The sequence below is a fragment of the Eurosta solidaginis genome, chromosome 2 (genome assembly GCF_040869045.1).
Source record: "Eurosta solidaginis isolate ZX-2024a chromosome 2, ASM4086904v1, whole genome shotgun sequence".
NCBI lineage: Eukaryota > Metazoa > Arthropoda > Insecta > Diptera > Tephritidae > Eurosta > Eurosta solidaginis.
This window is the reverse complement of record NC_090320.1, coordinates 164,924,836-164,946,536: the sequence shown is the minus strand read 5'-3', so window position 1 is coordinate 164,946,536 and position 21,701 is coordinate 164,924,836. Positions and strand designations below refer to the sequence as shown.

At 39.4% G+C, this 21,701-nt stretch overlaps 1 protein-coding gene across 4 annotated transcripts in view; it reads right to left on the bottom strand.

Annotated features, from left to right (window-relative positions):
* Positions 1-21,701, bottom strand: part of ninaC (STKc_myosinIII_N_like and MYSc_Myo21 domain-containing protein ninaC) — a 2,219,740-nt gene that overhangs the window by 1,654,688 nt on the left and 543,351 nt on the right. For 3 of the 4 annotated variants that reach the window (XM_067766366.1, XM_067766367.1, XM_067766368.1), the window contains exons 6-7: positions 9,688-10,076; positions 9,375-9,621 (exon numbers count right to left, since the gene is read on the bottom strand). The exons of the other annotated variant lie outside the window; for it this stretch is intronic. In XM_067766366.1, the coding sequence (XP_067622467.1) occupies positions 9,375-9,621; positions 9,688-10,076 (636 nt within the window). The remainder of the gene's footprint in view (positions 1-9,374; positions 9,622-9,687; positions 10,077-21,701) is intronic. 4 annotated transcript variants of the gene reach the window in all.

The window sequence follows — 21,701 nt, the reverse complement described above, 5'->3', positions numbered from 1 at the left end:
AATGCCATAATTCTATACCAAATACGAAAAAAGGGATGAAACATGGTGAGGTAATTGGATTGGTTTATTGACGCGAAATATAACTTTAGAAAAAACTTTATAAAATGGTTGTGACACCTACCATATTAAGTAGAAGAAAATGAAAAAGTTCTGTAGGGCGAAATAAAAAAACCCTTAAAATCGTGGCAGGTATTACATATATAAATAAATGAGCTGTATCCAACAGATGATATTCTGGGTCACCCTGGTCCACATTTTGGTCGATATCTGGAAAACGCCTTCACATATACAACTACCACCACTCCCTTTTAAAACTCTCATTAATACCTTTAATTTGATACCCATATCGTACAAACACATTCTAGAGTCACCCCTGGTCCACCTTTATGGCGATATCTCGAAAAGGCGAACACCTATAGAACGAAGGCCCACTCCCTTTTAAAAATACTCATTAACACCTTTCATTTGATACCCATATCGTACAAACAAAGTCTAGAGTCACCCCTGGTCCACCTTTATGGCGATATCTCGAAAAGGCGAACACCTATAGAACTAAGGCCCCCTCCCTTTTAAAATACTCAATTACACCTTTCGTTTGATACCCATATTGCACAAACGAATTCTAGAGTCACCCCTGGTCCACCTTTACGGCGGTATCTCGAAACGGCGTCCACCTATGGAACTAAGGATTACTCGCTTTTAAAACACTCATTAACACCTTTCTTTTGATACCCATATTGTACAAACAAATTCTAGGGTCACCCCTGCTCCACCTTTATGGCGATATCACGAAACGGCGTCCACCTATGGAAATAAGGATTACTCCCTTTTAAAATACTCATTAACACCTTTCTTTTGGTACCCATATTGTACAAACAAATTCTAGGGTCACCCCTGGTCCACCTTTATGGCGATATCTCGAAAATGCGACCACCTATACAGCAACCACCACTCCCTTTTAAAACCCTAATTAATACCTTCAATTTGATACCCATATCATACAAACACATTCTAGAGTCACCCCTGGTCCACCTTTAAGGCGATATTTCGAAACGGCGTCCACCTATAGAACTAAGGCCCACTCCCTTTTAAAATACTCATTAACACCTTTCGTTTGATGCCCATATTGTACAAACAAATTCTAGGGTCACCCCTGGTCCACCTTTATGGCGATATCTCGAAACGGCGTCCACCTATGGAACTAAGGATTACTGCCTTTTAAAATACTCATTAACACCTTTATTTTGATACCCATATTGTACAAACAAATTCTAGGGTCACCCCTGGTCCACCTTTATGGCGATATCTCGAAACGGCGTCCACCTATGGAACTAAGGATTACTCCCTTTTAAAATACTCATTAACACCTTTCTTTTGATAACCATATTGTACAAACAAATTCTAGGGTCACCCCTGGTCCACCTTTATGGCGATATCTCGAAACGGCGTCCACCTATGGAACTAAGGATTACTGCCTTTTAAAATACTCATTAACACCTTTATTTTGATACCCATATTGTACAAACAAATTCTAGGGTCACCCCTGGTCCACCTTTATGGCGGTATCTCGAAACGGCGTCCACCTATGGAACTAAGGCTTACTCCCTTTTAAAATACTCATTAACACCTTTCTTTTGATACCCATATTGTACAAACAAATTCTAGGGCCACCCCTGGTCCACCTTTATGGCGATATCTCGAAAAGCCGACCACCTATACAACAACCACCACTCCCTTTTAAAACCCTCATTAATACCTTTAATTTGATACCCATATCGTACAAACACATTCTAGAGTCACCCCTGGTCCACATTTATGGCGATATTTCGACACGGCGTCCACCTATAGAACTAAGGCCCACTCCCTTTTAAAATACTCATTAACACCATTCGTTTGATACCCATATTGTACAAACAAATTCTAGAGTCAACCCTGATCCACCTTTATGGCGATATCCCTAAATGGCGTCCACCTATAGAACTATGGCCCACTCCCTCATAAAATACTCTTTAATGTCATTCATTTGATACACATGTCATACAAACACATTCCACGGTTTCCCTCGGTTCATTTTCCTACATGGTTATTTTCCCTTATGTTGTCACCATAGCTCTCAACTGAGTATGTAATGTTCGGTTACACCCGAACTTAACCTTCCTTACTTGTTTTTATTTTAAATTAGCTAAAAAATAGCAAAAATGCGCTTTCCAACACGTTTTTCAACACTAATTTTGGAAACTTTTAACTGCATTTGCCTTTTCTTCATATTGGAAACTATGTGAACTTTAAGACAGTATTTGAAAGTTCCTCAGATATAATAGGTAATTTGTAACGATATAAAAAATCTATATATATAAGATTCAAATTATGTATGTAGGTATAGATCGAGTTGCATCCTAAACGGATCAACCGATCACAAGCTAATTTGCACAACCCACTAGAACCCTGACAAGGATGGTCATAGGCTAAAAATAATATCGATATATAAAAGGGGCGTGGCACCTACCATGCAAAATGAATATTTGGTACTACATAACTCTGAAGGTATTCATGCTAGAATATTGAAATTCAGTAAGGAGGTATGTGAGATCAATCCCTAACAACCCCAAGAAAATGTGGAGTGTGGGAGAAGGAGGCGTGGCACTTCCCATATAAATGGAATTTATCATACTGCATATCTCTGGATGTAGTAATGGTAGGATAATGGAAATTGGTAAGGAGCTATAGGGGATTAAGTCCAAACACCTCCAGTAAAAGTGGAATTGAGGGAAAGGGGGCGTGGCACCATCCCTAAATAGGGGATTTTTCAGAACTATGGCTGCGTGCAAATTTAGGTTATTATAATAGCTAAAGTTTGACTACAGATTTGTTTGGCTGTTATTCCTTTTGGATGTTTAGTAATCTTCCGACGTTAAAATTTTTTGTTAACTTCAGTCTAGCCACATCTTCTATCTATATATATATAAAATTAAAATTATGAATGTTTGTATGTGGGTATAAATCGGGTTGTGCCCTAAACGGATCGGTCCATCACAACTAAATTTGAATGACCCACTAGAAACCTTGCAAAGATGTCATAGGCTAAACATAACTTCTATATAAAACAAGTAAGGACGGGACTGTCTTCAGCTGTGCCGAAGACTTCATACCTTTCACGAATGGGGGCTGAACAATAATCTTACCCCGTTCGTAATCTCCAAATAATGGGATGTATAAGATAAGAAATATATAGTGAACATATGTACATACCTAAACGATTTTTAAGATAAATATAAATAAAAATTAGGTAGGTACTTTGTGTTGTCTGGATGTAAAAACTATGACTACGAATAACGTATTTCAATAATACCATACCATAAAATAGGGCAGTAATTACGAAATGTTTCTTATCTAGTTTGCATACAAACAGACAGACGGACATGGCTAAATCAACTCAGCACTTCATTCTGATTATTTCGGTATACTTAATGGTGGGTCTATCTATATTCCTTTAAGGATTTACAATTTTCGAATTCGTGACGAAATTAATATACCATTTCATTTTCATGAAATGTATAAAAAGGGAGTGGCACCTACCATTGGAATTTTTGATACAGCATAACTCTGGAAGTATTCATGCAAGAACATTGAAGTCCAGTAAATAGTTAAATTGGATCAATCAAGGGGTGTGGCACCTCCCATACAAATGGAATAATGAAAATTGGTAAGGGGCTATATGACGTTAAGTCCTAACAGCACCAGTAATATAGGGAATTGAAACAAAAAAAAAAAAAAAACAAGACAAATGGGACTTTCAGGACTATGGCTGCCGTAAAAACTTAGGTTATTTCAACACGTAAGGATTGATTGCAGAGTTGGGTTTGGCTGTTATTCCTTTAGTATTCTTTTATGTTATCTTTAGGGTTGGTATTTTGGATACGCCTGGAGGAACCGGAGAAAACATTTCTGTTTAATTTGATATTAATTGATTGATGTAAGAGCAAAAAGAGAAATCACTATGGCAGTTTCTTTCTCAGATACTGCGGATACCCTTTGTGTGGGGGCCGTACAACTCCGCATTTAAATGACCACTGTCTGCAAATATCTGATACAGCGATGTGCAACATAACCAAACGGTCAGGCCAAAGTGAGGGTCTGCGATGTGTGCACCATAACTCATAAACAGTCGCTGCAAGTTTTAGACCGAACCCTTAAGATTTAAAGTGTAATGATCATCCCAAAGGTGGTGCTTTCCTGTTACTTGGTGGAACAGCCGCAGTTGAAGTAAATACGTGCTTCTTCGTCTATAGACGGCTTTACGTACAAACATTTACTCTCTTTAGAAATACGAGAGGGCATTTTGGCGGAAACACTTCAGCAGCAGCTTTTGCTAAACAACTTCATGCAAGTTTTTGAAAAATTATGACATCACCTGAACCTTTAATAGCTAATCGTTAGCTTAATGTGAAAATGTGCTAAGTCAACTTTTACGAATTTTACAGGAGACAAAAAAAAAAATGAATAACTTTTGAAATAACCTTCTTTTTTCAAAACTGTGAATGAGGATACCTTAATTGCAATGCTTTTGAGTGTAAAAGATTTGAAAAAGATAAATAAAAATCATGTATGCCAACCCAGCAGCTATTTTATGACTTAGCACAATTTCCACACTCAATACAAACTTTTTCTCCTAACTTAGCCCTTTTAATAGATTTGTCAAACTATTTCTAACGGTTCTGATCTGGGGGCCTACTCTGTATTGCGATGCGAAAGGCAGTGCGATGCGAAAATAAATTGCGATGCGAAAGGTAATTGGAACTCTGTAGCGCTATCGCATCGCTAACAATGTCGCTTTTTTATTTTTCGCAAATTTTTTGCTTGAGTATGCATCACTGACCAAACTCAAAGAAGGAGAACAAAAGAAACAAGGCGATTACAATTTCGGCAAACGATTAATTTTTGTTGAACAAATAAAAAAAAGGATTCTGTAGCATTATGGAACGATTTAAATGAAGAAAGGATTGATTTAAATGAAGAAATCCTCCCAGTTCAGAAATTGAACTGCAAGAAGTGAACGTGATAAATACAGAAAACGTGGAAAACCATAGAATGGGAAATATTGCTAGTTGTATCAGAGAACAAATAAAAAATGACATGATTTCAAATAGAAATGCTTTATAAAAAAGTGGTTTCGTTTTAATTGTTATTTATTTATGTATTTTAAGTCCACTAGGATTACAAATTGTTGCTTTTGTGTTTGTTTTGTTTTTTGAGTTGTCCTATATATTTTTAAATGAATATAAAGATATCTATTTATAAAATCATTAATTAATACTTACATATTTGAACAATGCGAATGCCTATTACTTGTAGCAAGAAAAATGCGAAAATGAATGCTGTTTGACATTCGCTTTCGCTTTACAGAGTGCCGGCAATGCGAAAAGGGAGAAAAATTGCGAATGGGCAAAATGTGAATGCGAAAGTCAAAATATACATGCGAATGTCAAGATACAGAGTACCGATTTTGCGATTTCGCGTATTTTTTCTTTCGCATCGCAATACAGAGTAGGCCCCCTGGACTCTTTTGCCAGATGGTGCGCAGACAATAATTTATATTTAAATTCAAACAAATGCTGTGTTGTGTCATATTCTAAAAAGACAACTGCCACATACTTTATATACAAACTAAATACTAAATCTCTTAATCGTTGTCAAGAGAGTAAAGACTTGAGTATAATTTTTAACTCCAAACTCTCTTTTTCTAGTACCATTGACTTCGTCGTTTCAAAATTGTTTGCGATGGTTGGGTTCAGTGGACGTAACACCAGTGACTTTAAGGAGCCAATGACGTTGAAGGCACTTTATATATCCTTGGTCAGAAGTCGTCTTGAATATTGCTCAATAATATGGAATCCTTTCTATGAATATAACTCCTATAAAATTGAGAGAGTTCAAAATAGTTTACAAAAATTGCTTTACGTATGCTTCACTGGCTAGACGGCCTCCCATCATGTACCAGCAGGTACAAATTGCTTGGTCTTCGGCTTTGCATGACAGAAAAAGTTGAATCTCACTCATACTTTCCTATAATGTAATAAACGCTAGCACGAATTGCTCTGATTTATCTAATTTGTTCATTCCATATATTCCAATGCGTGATCTTCGGCATAATATATTATTTATCTAAATAACTAATAAAACGAATTATGCTATGAATGAACCTATAACTAGGACTATACATACATCTAGCAAATCGATTCAGTAGTGTTCTTAATGTTAATAACAGCTTATATAAGTTTAAGCTTGAATTGTTTTCTATTTTTAACTAGTCTGTAACAAAGCATGTAGTTATCGACATGTAGGAATTGAAGTAGAGTATGGTCAGCGCAAAGCATTTATCAAACACCAAAGGCATGTCTCAATTTGGTGAATCCAATTTCAAGGGGTTGTGTAGGCAACCCTCTCAAGGGGTTCCTAGCGCAATATATAGCTTCTCCAACCCAATTGCCAACCTCACCTACCCGTGGCCAATTATGTTTCATTGACAGCCGAGGCTCTGGCGACACCAAGGTCCTCATGGAACTACGTGGTGGGGAGGACGGGATAGCCTAGAAAGTTTAATGTGGTCACATAAATCGTTCCCGAGATGGTCGGACTAGTACCTTAATAATGCTTTGTTACCGGAACGTATCGGATCTATGTGCGGCAAGAGACCATCAACATCGGCCCACAGCCTTCGGCGAGTGGCTTTAACGTTAATACAACAACAAAAACAAAGCATGTACTTTTAGACTGAATGAATTAAATAAGTAAATAAAATGCGTGCACAAAGAAATGACTAGTAATTCAGATTGATATTATTGACTGGTTGACTTAGCACATTTCTTCTGAACAGTTGGCGACTTAGCAAATTTACACATCTTTGCAAACAGCACGTCAAAATTTAAAATTAAAATATTTTTTTCTTGGGATCGATGTATTTTGAATTCAGTTTTAAAACTCCATTAAAATGCAATTTTTTTAAAAAAATGATTTAGCACATTTTCACATTAAGCTAACGTAATGTTTCTTCCAAATATTGAATCTATCTTTACAAACTATAAATGGCTTTGAGAAAAGTCATTTTAGGAACCTTGAAATGAGGATGTTAATATCACTAGAACCAAGACAACTTATCACTCTATTAGCACAGTCGTGGAAGAGTCCCAAGCTGTGCATATCCTATTGAGTTTATTAGCTCTTTTTAGCCATCAGAAATTTCTCCTCATCGATTGATCCTTAAAAAAGGGCCCATAATATCATACTATTTGTGCTTCGTTATTTCGATTCTCCACGCTTGTGTAGTGGGACAACGCTTTTCATCATAAAACTTTTACGAATGTCTTTGAAGCAATTCATTTTATCGGAAAATTTCGAAAACAAAAAAGTTTAAAATGTATTTAATAATTTGGGAAAAATTTAAACAACGTGACATCAGGACGGACAAGGCGACAGCTGTTTCGATTATACCTTGTAAATCTCTTCAAAGCCTTTTCTCCCGGGAGTGGGATTCGAACCCTCACACCTACGATAGGTGAAATGGTTACAAACGCATTCAGCTACGCCATGACTTAGTTGTTGTAAAGTTTTTCCCAATTGCCTTCTTTTGCATATATTAATTTTCTACACATCACATACTTCGTATGCAATTATGTGTTGAAGTTATGCATGTTTGTAAGGCGGTTTCAGAGAAACTTGGAATTGTTGCTGTTTTTGTTCTATTTATAGAACTGCAACGAATTAACCAAATGTTGTATGTTTGCGTGAGTTAATCGGAGATTGCCCGTATTGTTTTAAAGGTATGAAAACATTTATTTCAAGTAATTTTTAATTTTATAATTTATTTAATAATTTGGGAAAATTAAAAAAAAACGTGACATCAGGACGGACAAGGCGACAGCTGTTTCGATTATATCTTGTAAATCTCTTCAAAGCCTTTTCTCCCGGGAGTGGGATTCAAACCTGCACTCTTACGATAGTTGAAATGGTTACATACGCATTCAGCTACGTCATGCCTTAGTTGTTGTAAAGTTTTCCCCTATTGCCTTTTTTGCATATATTAATCTTCTACACATCACATACTTCGTATGTAATTATGTGTTGAAGTTATGCATGTTTGTAAGGCGATTTCAGAGAAACTTGGTATTGTTGCTGTTTTTTTTTCTATTTATAGAACTACAACGAATTAACCAAATGTTGTCTGTTTGTGTGAGCTAATCGGGGATTACCCGTATTGCTTTAAATGTATGAAAACATTTATTTCAAGCAATTTTTAATTTTATAATTTATTTAATAATTTGGGAAAAATTTAAACAACGTGAAATCATGACGGACAAGGCGAAAAGTGTTTCGATTATACCTTGCAAATCTCTTCAAAGCCTTTTCTCCCGGGAGTGGGATTCGAGCCCGCACTCCTACGATAGTTGAAATGGTGACAAACGCATTCAGCTACGTCATGCCTTAGTTGTTGTAAAGTTTTTCCCAATTGCCTTCTTTTGCATATATTAATCTTCGTATCCCACTCCTGGGAGAAAAGGCTTTGAAGAGATTTACAAGGTATAATCGAAACAGCTGTCGCCTTGTCCGTCCTGATGTCACGTTGTTTAAATTTTTCCTATATTATTAAATAAATTATAAAATTAAAAATTGCTTGAAATAAACGTTTTCATACATTTAAAGTAATACGGACAATCCCCGATTAACTCATACAAAAAAGTTTAAAACCAAGGATTCCATTGATACCGATAGATTTGTCTTTTCAATTTTAAATGCCTCAAATTTCCTATCCCTATCAATGAACCTCAAGGACGATAATTAGCTGAGAATCAATGGATTGATGAGCGCAGTACAAACCTTTTTAGATTCAGAGCTTCTGTAACTCAATTGTCAACCTCACCTACGCGAGGGAATCCTGTTACAAATATGATTATATCATACAACAACAGTCATTAGCTGTAGCAGAAGGCAATCTTGCCAACTCATGTTTTACCCATGGTCAGGTACGCGAAGCCTGCATATTTTTATAGCAACGTGGGGTAGAGAAGCCATACCCCATTTTTACATATTTCAGTTCAGCATCTCAAAATCTATAAAAGCTTTGCTTTTAACAAAAGAAACATTTAGTTTTTCTTTTATAAAAAAAAGTCTAAAAGAATGCACAATCATTTTTTTCAAAAACACTTCAGTATTTCCATTTTTTTCACATCCATAAAAAATTGGCCTTTCAAACATTTTGTGTTTGATAAGACTAGCCTTAATCGTTGCCGAGAAATTTGATTTTGATACCACTTTTTCCAGTATACCCCATTTTGCAATTATTTTAACGATACTGTTCGACTAGAATATCATATAAGTACCTTTCGCAGCGTTTCCAGTTGCTTGTGGTTAAAGTCTAAATCTTGCAATACACTCTCAAAACGTTTATAATATTCAACGTTTCCAATGGGATCATCACGATGGTACTTCAATTTAGTTTGTTGAATATCCGCAGGTAAGCGAAGGTAGCGATATCCGCGATCACATTTTAAATTGTATTCCTTCAATCGATTTTCGCTGTTCATAAAATCGTAGAAATAGTAGAAAATATGAAAGTTGTGTTGATTCCTAGAAAAAATAAACACAATTGAATTTGAATAGCAAAAATATTTTGATAAGCCAAAATTATCTTACATATCTGTTGTAGAAACTCGAAGCTTTTCTAACATGTACGTATTAAAAACTGCACCACTCAGCTTTCCTGTTTGACCAAAGGTCAGGAAGTATTGTAATACACACCGGGTAGATTCATTGTTGATAGGAGTTCCAGCACTTACTAGCATATGAATTACGTCAATAGCGTTTTCAACCCGTCCGGTAGCTCCACGATTACCAGCCCCAAGATAACATAAATGTTTTATAAGTAAACGGACATTCGTCGATTTACCGGAAGAGCTTTCACCTGAGAATACAACATGCTGCGGTTCCCTATGATGCAGCATATCCTGATAAGCGATATCGGCAACAGCAAAGATATGCGGAGAATTTTCCGACCGGGATTTGAACCTGTATTTACTGTGAAACTAAAAAAATATATGTATTTTTTTGTATGTATTTTAACAGGCTAGTTCCAAAAATGACAGTGCAAAATAATTTGTTCATTAATATTAGGTAAAATCAAAAAAATCAACAGACAACGATGTGTGGGTTAACTGTTTCTGAGTCCGCAGAATCTTCTTCGGGCCTTTTCTGTTGCTGGAAATCAATCCAACACGAAGGGTAGCCTATTATACTGTTTAGAGGCACTAAAGTTTTCGATATGTTAATCAAATTAAATGAGGGTAACGTCCGATTTGGCAAGCATGCAACCGCAAATATTTTGCCGGCTGCACTTGGGGTTAAGATAAAGAAATGCTCATTACCACTTACAAAGCGATTGGCCGGCCGCTTGAATGCAACGCGTCCCCGATATGCTAGCCTAGCCTAAAGGTCACTCACTGGAAGAAGCTTGCCAAAAAAAACGCTGAACCGCTGCCGGCAGTCTTCTCATGTCCCCAGAAGCGAGGGTACTCCCCATTAGGGAGAGAAATTAAATGATGAACAAACAGTTTATGTTCTTTCTGGGGTTCCTTCTGGGGAAGGCGATTTAGTCGCCACTGCTTCACATGTGTATTTCTCTGCGCTCCCTTTCAGCATGCATCAATTGCCTCATAACAAGAAAGGCCATCCTGCACACAGTAGTCAAAGAACCTATTTGTCTGCATATTTGAGGGACTAAATTCCTAATGGAAGGCTCCTCTCCAAAAACTCTGCGTACACAGAGTCTTTCGCCGTGAAAACGAGGGGAGTGAAACATGACGTATTCTGCGTTTCCAATTCGGTGGGACAGTGTGTACAGATAGATAGATATATAGATATTCCTTGAAACCACCGTGCCCCTCAACATCTGTGTGAGGTAGTATTTAGCTCGCCATGTTTCCGTTCGTACCATTCCGATATATTCCGAACTAGCATGAAGGTCCAGCGCCCTTTTCTCGATTATTCCCACCGTTCTTGCTACCCAGCTATTGTTCGTGACCTTGCGATTTTCTTGGAAACTTCACATGGTCGGCCGATTGCAATGCCATACAGATTGGCAATTTCACTTGAGAGTAGATCTACTAGGATTTTCCGGGATAAGACATGGATCGCGTCTTCGGACACCGTCCGATAAGCCCATGATATTCATATAGCAGTAGTATAGCATACTGCTAAAATATCTTTTTGGTGGACCATTTTTGATCCGTACCATACTGGTGATGCATATAATATTATCGAGCTAGTTACGTTGGATAATAGCTGACGGATATCTTCGCCTGTGCCGCAGATGTTGGGCATTATTCGCATTAAGGCGATATTTCAATAAAGGCTTTATTTATTTGATAATCTCCTATGGTTATGACTAACTTATCCGCAGTCCGCTTTGAGCCCCCAAAACCACTTCTGTCTTATTGCTAGTCATCTCCAGCCCCATCTTCGTCAGCCATTCCTTTGTTCTTCCCACGCCGTCAATTTGTAACACACAGTCATACATCGCATTCCATAGTGTTGGCTCTAGTACAGATTCCTGAAGGACACCGCCGGTGATGTTGTGCTTTATTGGTCCCTCATCCGTATCAAAGAGGTTACTATGCCGCTAATATAGCTACCAAATATTCTGAGCAGATGAGGTGCCAAAGTTTCGTAGCGCTGTCGTTATCTACATTTAGTTGGCGGTGTTAAAAGCATTTTTAATATAAACAAGTAAGGAAGGCTAAGGTCGGGTGTAACCGAACATTACATACTCAGCTGAGGGCTTAGCTGCGTTGGTTTCGTAGATGGTTTATAAGTGGTTATCACAGTCTCCGACTATCTCTGATAGCGAACGGTTCGTTCTCTCGTGGTGTTATTTGACTTCTCGCAAATCGTGCTGCAATACACAGCCCACGTGAGTTCTTCGTTGACGGATTCTGTGTTTCAATAATTAATTTCTTTTTTCTTTATATACACACAGTGCATATAAAAAATGTATTATTCCTAAATAAGTGGCGAAACCATGGCCCCCGGGCCTCTCCTTATAGGCGCTAATCGGTTTGCTTTGCTATCCGATAGCACAACAATAAAAAAAAGAAAAGTGAAAAATAAAAACAAAAAAACAACAACAATCATTCTAATCTTAAATTCCCCTGCACTTCAGTCTCCCAAAAAACCCATCCCCAAATTCATAGTTTTGGAATCTGTTGACAAAAATAAGCCGCTGTTACATTTCTCTTGCAAAAGAGAAGCAAAGAACTCCAAACCTTTTCTGAACTTCGTGATGGAAACATATTGTTACTAGTGAATAACACCAGCGCCGCGGAAAGGTTCATCTCCCTAAAAGAACTTCGTGGCATATGCCGTATAAACGCAAAGTATCACGAAAACCTTAACTACAGCAAAGGCACAGTCTATGCTCCGTTCCTCAACAATGTACCAAACGAAGAAATTGTAAGAGAGCTTAGTTCCCAAGGAGTTGTAGACGTCTGCAAATTCCAACGGAAAGGCAACAATGACAAACTATTCCCAGCTGGAGTCATATTATTAACTTTTGACCATTTCCATATCCCAGAAAAGATGGACATCGCCTGGCGCAATGTCCATGTGAGGCAATATATCCCCAACCCCATGCGCTGTAAGAGCTGTCAACTGCTCGGTCATACAGCAAAACATTGCAAGCACTCGCCAGCTTGCGTTAATTGTAACTTACCCCTCCAATCCCCCTGCTCAAGCACTTTTTGCGCAAACTGTTCCCTGAATCTCCCTGCCTCCTCCAATAAGTGCGAGAAATTTATTCAAGCGAAGGAAATCTTAAAAATAAAAGTCACACAGAAATGTACCATGCGAGAGGCAGTAAAAATACAGAAAACAAATATAACAATTCCAGCCGAATCCTCTGTCACATACTCTTCTACTCTCTCAAACTCCCAAAAAAATACCAAATTAAATAACTACCAACCCACAAACATTACTCTATGTAATGAACAAACTTATACTCCAGTAGTAGAAATGCAGGATGTCTGCATCCCACAACCCACCGACCAGTTAAGAGAAACACTCAATTATTCCTACAATCACTCAATTCACACGCATTATCCACCCAATCACAAGATCAACACAACAAGTACCCTAATAATTTACAACAGAGCCGGCCAAAAGTTGCACATTGTGCAATTTGAGTTCGTATTTTCACACAGACACTAACGATGTGCGATCACGATCGTTTGCTTTCGCTTGTCACTCACTAAAATCTACAGTGAATGTGAAAGGAAAAGTCCATGCTGCTTTTTGGGCACATAAAAAAACAATATGCTGCAATGTTAAAGTGACTTTTAATACGTTTTAGTTAGTATTATTAAGTTCTTTTGAACATACATATTAATATTGACAATTTAAATATTAATAACTAATAATAATTAATTAATTATCAATAAATATTGACAATTTAATATAAGTAACTTTTTATACGTTTTACTTAGTTTTATTAATTTTTATAAATTTTTTTTATTGAATAACTTTATGTTTTGAAAATATATATTTCTATATTTACATTTACTTTGTTTTTTAGTTCTTTCTTAATGAAAGTGATTTTTTTAAGTAAATTTTGCCTTGCAGAAACACCATACCTTCTTTTATAAAAAAGTTTCATCTGGCTAGCTCGACCTCCGTGTTCTTAGTTATATGAATATAAGTAAATATTGTTAGGATTAGCTTGAAATCAAATAACCAGAGTCCTTTTTAATTTCGAACTTCACAGTCCACATTTTCTTTTAGCACTCTGTGGGGAGTTGTCACTCAATTTTTACACACACTTATGCAATTGTTTTAGTATTTGTGTGGCCGGCTCTGATTTACAACCTTCTGTTTTAAACAACAACTCAAACGAAGAAAATTATTTAAATAGTATACCTAACAACTATTCATTTGACTTCACTGGTATGAGCAACTTAAATGAGATGAACACTCATTCTCTCACAACAACTTTAGCTCCCATAGATTCCACATTAATGTCATCCGATGAAGATTAAACTAATATTCCTTAGCCTCCCTTTATCCGGTTCCCCTCTTGTCTTTGAGTCTGCCTACCCGCTGGGTATTCAAGGTGAATCGAGAGGCTTTAAATTCTCTGCACTCACCTCCGCCAACGGGAATGCGGGCTACAGGGCGAGAGGTGAATCGTGTAAAGGGGGGCTAAGCATTAAGATAAAGCAATTAACGATCAACTGACAAACATAACAAAAACATTTACACTAAAAACTTACAAACATATCAACATACCTTTATATTTATGTACATATTGCAGTTAAACATATATAACTTCACTTATTCCTCCTTATTTACTTTATTGTATTTCTTAATGACGATTAAAGTACTTCAATGGAATATCAAAGGCTATTTGAATAATTATACAGAACTGCAACTATTGTTATGAATGATGGGTCCACGACTCACTTCTCCACCCACAAGACTTTCACCAATATAGATATCTCCATCTGCAGCGCAAATATAGCACCTAAATGTTCGTGGAAAATTCTAAAAAATCTTCACGGGAGCGATCACTTCCCAATTATTATCACTCTTAAATCTAACCATCAGAAACACAGAGTACGAAAACCTCCTAGATTCATTACGATAAAGCCAACTGGCCACAATTTCAGAACTCCTGCATTGAAATGTGTTCAAAATTTCCCACCTCGGATAACATAAATAGAGAAGCTGCAACAATAAAAAAGATCTTACGCACAGAATCTCACTTAACTATACCTCAAACAAAAGCCAAATTGACACGCCCTCTCCTCCCTGGTGGAATAATTATTTAGCTAGCTTACTCCAGGGCCGGCTCCGACTATTCGTAATGCCGGCTGGCACCAGGGCAGGGTCAAGCTTGTTTCCTGCGCCGATGAGCGCTCGTGCAAGCTCTACAAACTCGCCATAGCTTCGCTAAGACAGCTGTGGCCTGGGGCCAGCTTGGATGCGGTCGGTTTGGAAGAAATTCCGAACAGACCGAGAGCTTGGGCCTGGGTCCCAGACGGCATAGCGGATACTGTCGAGATTTTAGAAATCATCGCAGAATCGAATAAGGGGCTACCTTCGAGTGATTGGAGGGTAGTCCGGGTCGGAGAGACAAGGGCGAAGCAGCGTTATGTTGGTTTCATCATAAACGAAGCTTCTCTCCCTTGGCTTGACGAATGTGGTGGAGTTTTAAGCTACGGCTTCTACTCCATCACGTTGAAGATTCGAAGGGATGGTACTAAAGAAGAAGCACCGGACGAAGGTCAGCCTGTAGCTCAGGGCGAGGAGTTAGACGGAAACACCCGAGTAGATCCGCTGCCCCTGGCCCTGATGAAGAAACCACCTCCGGGCCGGAAATCTGGTGGGTGGGGATACCGGCTCGGGCGAATCCGCAACCGCCACAACGAATTTCGGGGACCCATGCAACACCTTGAGTGAACACGGGGCCGATATCGAACTGGCACGCAGCATTCCGGATGCCGAGAGCGATACACTCTCGGTATCTGAGTTTGCGGGCCAGTTCTTTACTGGCATGGACGAGCAGCTTCTGCTGGAATCCGACCCGTCGGATGCCGAATTCGACGATACTATCGTAGAGGAGGCATCCGACGTTGCGGATCAACAGGGATGGACTTCGATGCTGAAGCCGACCTTTAACGGGCGCGCAGGTACTTCAGATAACCTGCACCATTCTAAGGCAGCCTCGGCTGCCCTAATCTTACGCCTCAGCGCAACAGATGAGGACGTCGTTCTAGTCCGTGAGCCTTGGGTCTTTGGCAGCAAGGTCTGTGGGCTCTATTCTAAAGACTACCAGCTGCTGACACCGCCCGTGGCAGGTAGAATTAGATCTTGTATTCTAATCAAGAAAACTCTAGTATTTATTCTGCTATCTCTTTTTAGCGACGAAGACTTTACTTGTATTAGCCTCGAGCTACAGGACCGAACGCTCTGGCTGATGTCCGCCTATCTGGCGCACGATCGTCCAACGTCTGTACAGGGCCGGCTCTGCAAAGCGGTACGGGAGGCCCATAGTAAAGGGTGCCCGATAATAATCGGAGCCGATGCCAATGCACATCACACCGCTTGGGGCTCTACCGACATTAACACTAGGGGTGAGTCTCTTTTTGATTCTATTATTAACAACAATCTAAGTATATGCAACTCTGGAGACAAAACAACTTTTATCACCTCAAATAGAAAGGAGGTTCTAGATATTACCCTAGTTTCAGGGCCATTCTCTGACCTTGTCAAAAATTGGAGTTTCCAACGAAACCTCCTACTCTGATCATATATATATCACTTTTACTATGCTTTTGCGTACACCGCCTAGGGTGGCTTTAAGAAATAGGAGACGTGCGGACTGGAACCTTTATAAAAAATTCCTATCCTCTACTCTCCTAAGAAACGCTTCTCACGGTAGGTCGAGCTTACCGCTAAGAACTGAAGAAGCGCCTTCTTTAGACACAACATTTGCTTCTCTCGGTGAGCTAGACTCATCGTCCAAAATAGAAGAAGCAGTAGATCTTATCACCAAATCTTGTAACGCTGCCTTCACAGCAGCCTGCCCGGAGATTAGGGAAAGGGACAAAAAGAAACCCTACTGGTGGAATAAAGAAATCTCCGAGCAGAAGAAAAACAGTAGAAAACTGTTTAACGAGGCTAAGCGCACTGGAATCTGGTCCCATTATAAGGACGCCTTAAGATCTTTCAAGAAGTCAATCCAGAAGGGCAAAAGGGACTCCTGGAAGAACTTCACCAATGACATCGAAGAAGTCTCAGAGGCCAATCGCCTACGAAAGGTCCTCTCCAAAAACCCCATACCTCCCTGCTGCATTCGCACAGCGAACGGAGAATGGGCCACTTCTAGTACGGAAATTCTAAATACCCTGGTCAGCACTCACTTTCCAGGCTGCACCTCTCAACCATAACTCTTAAACACGCAATCTAACCCAGGGCCGTTTCGACCCTTGGACCACATAGTTAGCGAAAAAGGAGTTATATGGGCAATCAAGCCCTTTAAACCCTTCAAATCTCCGGGAATGGATGGAATATTTTACGCTGAGTTGCAAGCTGCAAGCGATTTTATAAGCCCGCTGCTAGCTAAAATCTACAAGACCTGCCTTAATCTGGTCTATATCACCACGGAATGGGCCAAGGCAAAGGTAGTCTTCATACCCAAAGGAGGCAGGATATCGGGCAACTGTCCAAAGCATTTCAGACCAATAAGTCTGACCTCCTTCCTCCTAAAAATTCTAGAACGATTGTTGGACGCCTATATTAGACGATCGGCAAATAAGGCACTAATCTCCAACAACCAACACGCCTACTCTAAGGCAAATCCGTAGAGACAGCTCTACATGCTATCACTACTAAAAGAGAGAAGGGTCTTGCCTTTAAAGAATTTACGCTGGGTATCTTTCTCGACATAGAAGGAGCCTTCAACAACGTTCTCCCAGCAGCGGTCACAAAATCTCTATGTTCACTAGGGGTGGAAGAGCCTCTTGTGAAATTCGTCGAGCTCCTTCTAAACAAGAGAAGCATTATCTCTGAGCTGGGCAACTCATCGTTAATAAGGCATACCAACAGAGGAACCCCCCAGGGGGCGTTCTTTCTCCACTACTATGGAACCTGACGGTGAACGCTCTGTTATCTATACTACAGCCCACCGGATGCCAAATCATTGCATATGCCGACGACATAGCCTTGACAGTTACCGGCAAACACCTTCCGGTGCTTGGCGAACTCTTGCAAAATGCTCTTAATCTAACAAACACTTGGTCTAGGGAATGCGGACTCAGCATCAGCAGTGAATAAACTTAAATGGTGCTTTTTACCCGCAAACGCATTATACCGGAATTTACCCTCCCGTCCCTAAATGGGAGGGAAATCAAACTCTCTACCGAGGTTAAATATCTCTAGACAGGAAGCTTGACTGGTAGCGAAATGTGGAGGAACGATCCAGGAAAGCCACAATGGCTCTCTACGCTTGTAAGTCGGCAATTGGAAAAAGGTGGGGTCTCCAGCCACGCATAGTCCATTGGATCTACACGGCAGTGGTGAGACCCATACTCTTCTACGCCGTCACCGTATGGTGGACGACACTCGATATCGAATCTGACAAGAGAAAAGTAACGAAAGTGCAGAGGACGGCGGCAATGCTTACCAGCGGTGCCCTCCCCTCCACTCCCACCAAAGCTCTTGAAACCATATTATTCCTTCTCCCAACTGATCTATATGGTAGATACTCTGCCTCCTGCAACTCGGCAAGGCTCAACGCTATCGAACCATGGAGGGACTGCAGGTTTGGTCCCACCCGGATCCTGAAGCAGGTCCCCGAAACCTTCTTCAAATTGGACCATACAACATCGTCCCCTTGCTGGGACAACAAATTTTCCACAAGAATCCCAGAAAGGAACGAGTGGGCAAACGGCGAGGAGCCGGGATCTCACGAAATCTCGGTTTTTACAGATGGCTCTAAACTAAACAACAGAGTCAGCAGCGGAATATTATATCTGTCATTGATTATGGTTTACCAGTGCCAGTGCCCAAAAAGCACGCTAGTATGCGTATCGACAGTCTACCATTCGGCAGTCCGTAAAAGTCGCGAAACTATGTGTGCCCATAAAATCTAAGCTCACTGTACCACCGAGATTCCCACCGTGGGAGCTCCCCAAAGAGAATATTATTACCAGCCTGCTACAGTATCCAAAGCAAGGTACTTCGAATTCCGTATACCAAACATTATTCTCCGATATCAAGAGTCATTGAACAACAAAGGTTGGAGTTTCATTTTCACTGATGGATCTAAAGACAAAGATTCAACTTCGTTCGCTATCGTATTTGAAAAAGGTCACATTCTTCGTACAGGTCTTTTATATCCACATAACTCAGTTTACACCGCCGAGATAACGGTAATCAGTCTCGCTACCGACTACGCGTCTTCAACTAAAGGGAACTGGGTAATCTGCTCGGATAGTAAATCCGGCATTGAAGCGCTCTTGAGCCCAAGCACGAAAGAACCTATTATCGAAAAACGTCGGTATAAGCTATGCCAGCACAAGCAGAAAATAAAAATCATGTAGGTTCCCGGACACAAGGGAATCGTAGACAATGAAAACGCCGATATCGCAGCAAAAAGCGCTAGCAATATGCCAAGCTTCTTTTTTGATCTACGATCTACGATCACAGCTACAAAACAGTAAACCCTGAAAGACTAAAAACTAAAATACCAACAGGCGTATCTTCGCTCCAAACAAAAATCTTCTCCCGGCTCCGACTAGGGCATACACAAATCACTCATCAACATCTTTTAAAACGGACACCTGCTCCAATAACAACAATAACAACAACAACACCAAGTACAACAACGGCAGATATAACATTTTCAATGGCAGGATCAGAAGGTTTCAATAGAAAATATTTTAAGTATGTACAATTTTATATACCAAACTGGAATACTTTATGATATATAAAAGCTGTTCTCCATTAAAGTCTACACAATGTACTAAGCTATTCTGTTGATTATTTATAATTAGTAAAAAAGAATTTTCAGGCCGATAGTCGTAGCCGCTAGTGCCTTCTCAAACTAATAATTATTTATAATTGTATTTGTCATAAATAAATAAATAAATAAATAAATAAATAAATAAATAAATAAATAAATTCCATATCACATACGTTTGGGAAATATTGACCAAATTGAGTATTTTAAAAGGAAGCGGGCTTTAGTTCTGTAGGTGACAAGGTGACTCAGAACTTCGTCGGTCGGGTTCCGCTAATTTATTTATATATTTAATACCACGAACAGTATTCCTGTCATGATTCCAAAGGCATTTGATTTCGCCCTGCAGAACTTTTTCATTATCATCTACTTAATATGGTAGGTGTCACACCCATTTTACAAAGTTTTTTCTAAAGTTATATTTTGTGTCAAAAAACCAATCCAATCAGCATGTTCCATCGCTTTATCCGATTTTGGTAATGAATTATCGCACTTTTTCGGTTTTTGAAATTGTCGATATCGAAAAAGTGGGCGTAGTTATAGTCCGATTTCGTTCATTTTAAACAGCGATCTGGGATGAGTGCCCAGGAACTTAAATACCAAATTTCATTTAGATACCTCAAAATTTACTCAAGTTATCGAGTTAACGGACAGACGGACGGACGGACGGACGGACATCTTTAAATGAATTTCTTTTTTCGCCCAGATAATTTTGATATATAGAAGTCTATATCTATCTCGATTAGTTTATGCCGTTACGGGGTACCATTATGCGAACAAAATTAATATATTCTGGGAGCTCTGCTCAGCTGAGTATAAAAATTATCAGTGCAGAAAGCTTCCTTTTATTGTTGTCTCCGGTTAGGCCTCCGTGGCTATATAGACAGCTCTATCGTTGATCTCGATATTCGAAATCCAAACACACTGTTTGACAAGCCACCTGGGCTTTCCATATCTGCTGCAGACGCTCACTAATAATACTTTCGAGAATCTTTCCTATTGAATCCAACATACAAAGTGGCCTGAATGAGGATGCCTGGTCGGCCATCTTACCAGGCTTCAGCAAAAGAAGCAGTTTTTTGACGTTTCCATGAACGGGGGAAGGTTTAACTCTTTCCTATCCAGAATCAACCCTGACATACATAATGTATGTCTGCTGCAACATCTCCCCACATGACACCAACCATCTTTTCAATTGAAATGTGGAACCAATGCCTCTATCACCACCTTTTTCTCTGGTCCACTTCTGTTGAACTGCAAGTTTCCCCGGACTCCCTTTAGAGGATATCGATGACAGTGTGTGAGTGGTCGCACCCACTGGATGGGGCAAAGCACTGCTACAACAACAACAACGGGTTAAGCAAATCAACGGAAGAAACAAACGACCAACATTTCTTATAATTGTCGCTTGCCCTTGAAAATTACGCAAAAATCGCAGCGCAAAATTGTTACTCTCTACCTTCATAGTATAACGAATTTACTGCAATTCCCTTTTATTTGCAACCTTGTACTAACGTTCGTATCACTAAACTGTTGAATAAATAACTCCAATATTCAACAATGCAAAATGGCCTTTATTAAAGTACTTCACAATAACACTGATACTTCACAACCAATAGCTTGCTTAAATCGAACTGATTGTCGCGCCTCTACTGTGGCGGCCTTTTATACTTTGTGATTTCTCGTTTGCTTACTTCTAGGCTCTTCCAGAATTTACTTAGTTACTGCTGTATTATTATAACTACAGATGTACGTGTATAGCTCTCATATGCGCTTGCATTTGCGAGCGACACTTCCACAATTATAATTACATACTTTTGGGAGCATCTCAGATAAGATATCTGCATGTGTTTGTGCGTTGCTTCTCCGCTGCGTGCACGTACATATGTGTAGATATAATGATTGAATTATTGATGTGCATACGAGTCACTGCTTAGCATCGGCTTAGAGATGATATTATCCCTTAGTGTTGCTAATATTCGTCACGCTGCCATCCACTTAAGTCTGATCGTCCCGATGAGACAAACTCTCGGTCTAAACGCTGCTAGCCCCTCCAAATGAACCACTTTCATTTTGGTTCGTGTTTTGCCAATGGTTTGTATGCGGTACACTACATCGTAGATCCGTTTTACAACTTTGT